At 60.4% G+C, this 2,165-nt stretch overlaps 3 protein-coding genes across 3 annotated transcripts; 2 read left to right on the forward strand and 1 right to left on the reverse strand.

The window, feature by feature from the left end:
* Positions 1–39: 39 nt before the first annotated feature.
* SPRG_17390 (hypothetical protein) lies at positions 40–565 on the forward strand. The gene is made up of 2 exons (XM_012357011.1): positions 40–154; positions 217–565. Exons 1-2 carry the CDS (start codon positions 80–82, stop codon positions 481–483), a joined length of 342 nt encoding a protein of 113 aa, XP_012212401.1. The 5' UTR covers positions 40–79; the 3' UTR covers positions 484–565.
* Positions 566–606: 41 nt separating this feature from the next.
* Positions 607–1,751, forward strand: SPRG_17391 (hypothetical protein). The gene is made up of 5 exons (XM_012357012.1): positions 607–1,029; positions 1,072–1,238; positions 1,287–1,437; positions 1,483–1,547; positions 1,597–1,751. Exons 1-5 carry the CDS (start codon positions 631–633, stop codon positions 1,724–1,726), a joined length of 912 nt encoding a protein of 303 aa, XP_012212402.1. The 5' UTR covers positions 607–630; the 3' UTR covers positions 1,727–1,751.
* A 101-nt stretch (positions 1,752–1,852) lies between these two features.
* Positions 1,853–2,101, reverse strand: SPRG_17392 (hypothetical protein; the record flags this gene model as incomplete). Its single annotated transcript, XM_012357013.1, has 1 exon — positions 1,853–2,101. A coding segment is annotated over one exon (249 nt), but the record flags the coding sequence as incomplete, so codon positions are not given.
* Positions 2,102–2,165: the final 64 nt, after the last annotated feature.

A 2,165-nucleotide genomic window follows, 5' to 3' on the forward strand; every position in this document is an offset into this window, starting at 1 on the left:
GCCGCGCCACGAGCATCCGGCAGCTGTGCGTCCGTCGAACGGCTCGGCCACGCCGCCGCCGTCCTTGTCGCCGCCGTCCATGCACAGCCCCAAAATCAACTTGAACGCTGTGTCCTACCACCCGAAACACATTACTGTCTTCATTCCTGGCCAGGTACGGCGACGACGCTCCTCCATGACCACATGCACACCCTTGTCTCATCCTCATCCGCGTAGGCAGAAACCGTGCTTGATGTGGACGAAGTCATGTCCCGCGCGCAGTACTTCAAGCAGACGGCCGAGTCGCTCCTGGCTGTCAACCGCAACGGCGAAATGGAGAACGCGCAGCTCCGGGACCACTTGTCGCGGTCGCTCCTCCGAATGGAGCAGCTCGAGCACGAGAACCGCCTCCTGCAGCAGCTTAACATGACGCTCCAGACGGAGCTCGCGACGCTCCATGGCCACCTCAAGCCGCAACTCGGCATGCGTCCGCCCGGGCTTTGAGCCGCTCTTCGCTAGGCACTTAGGCGCGTCCTCTGTTATTTAGATTTAGAACCTAACGAATCCACGGCCCTAGTCTTCGACCTGTCGAGTGTTCAAAACAGCAACTGTTTAAAACACTTTCACCGCTGGCTTGCGCTAAGCCTTGCGATGGTCCATGGCCGCAACATGTACTGCGGGCAGCGCGAGTGCTACGACCTGCTCGGCGTCGAGCGGACCGCGTCGGCGACCGACATCCGGAAGCAGTACCGCGCGCTGTCGCTCTTGGTGCACCCGGACAAGAACCCGAGCGCGGATGCGGCCGCTGCGTTCCAAGCGCTCGCGACAGCGTACGAGGTGCTCACCGACGCATCCAAGCGCGCCGCCTACGACCACTACCTCGACCACCCGCAAGACTACGCGTACAACTATGGCATGTACGTCCAGTACGCGTATGCGCCGCAGTCGGACGCCCGCGTCATCGTGCTGGCGTTCGTGCTCTTCCTATCGTTGTGCCAGTATTTCGCCCAAGTCCACCGCCACAAGCAAGCGATCGCGTACTTTCGCCAGGTACTCGTCGCGGCCTCGTACTCGATTCGATTGATGTATTAGTCGGACACGGTCAAGCGGCAGGCTATGGCCCTGCAAGCCGAGCGCAACGCTGGCCTCAAGCGCGCCAAGGACAAGAAGGCCAAAGACGCGGCCAAGGCCGAGCTCGAGGCCATCACCGACGAGCTCATGGCGTCCACCGAGATCTCGGGCGGCTATGAAAAGCCAGCGTAGATCGCTGCATCGCCCGCGTCCACTCATACTACATCTTTCGGTAGGCTGCGCAAGCTGCTGCTCATTCGGCTCGTGCTCCTGCCCTACTCGCTCACGCTGTACGTCGTGTGGCGCGTCCGGTGGTGGTACCACTACGCGTACCTGCGCCGGCCGTACGCACCGGAGGCGGCGCTGTACTTGACGTGCAAGGCCTTGGTAATGGATCGTCCATCGGCTCGACTTGAGGAATCTCTCTTCTAGGACATAACCGAGGACTACTTCCACAGCGAGCAATTTCCCCACAACCGAGACGACGTGCTGGCTCGGTTCGTGTACAATAATGTCGCTGTGCCCACTTGACACTCTCGTCCGCAGGCAACTCTGGGAACCGAACCACCTCGCGACCTTCCAGAAGGAGCTCGAGGACGACTGGAAGCGGCGGCACCCGACCAAGTACAAACAGCTTTTGCGCCAGCGAAAGAAGGCCGGCGACGAGTCGTCCTAGCTCTCCACCGCACCCAAGACCCACCAGACTATTGCAGCGTGGCAAAGATGATGCGGAGTATCCACGTATCAAGGTATCAACGTATCAAGAGAAGCAAGTATCGAGAAAAATACAGAGGAGCACGCATTACGTGAGGGACGTGCCCGTGACGCAGCCGAGCTTTGGATGGTTGGGCGCGAAAAAATAGGCCTTGCGCGAAAGGACGCGGCGCAGCATCGGCTCAAAGAACGCCAGCGCGTACTTGTCTGCGTCCGGATCGAACGCCGCCTGGTCGTACTTGTGGCAAAAGTCGACGGTCGCCGCAAACTGCGGGTGGTCCGCAAACTGCTGGCGCGTCTCGCGGTCGCCGCCCACGTGATGAAAATAGTAGTACCCCTACCCCCATCCATGTCGCATACGTTCAACTGGAAAGAGGTCGTACCTGGAAGATCTCGTGGTG

Source organism: Saprolegnia parasitica, assembly GCF_000151545.1.
Source record: "Saprolegnia parasitica CBS 223.65 unplaced genomic scaffold supercont2.691, whole genome shotgun sequence".
NCBI lineage: Eukaryota > Oomycota > Saprolegniomycetes > Saprolegniales > Saprolegniaceae > Saprolegnia > Saprolegnia parasitica.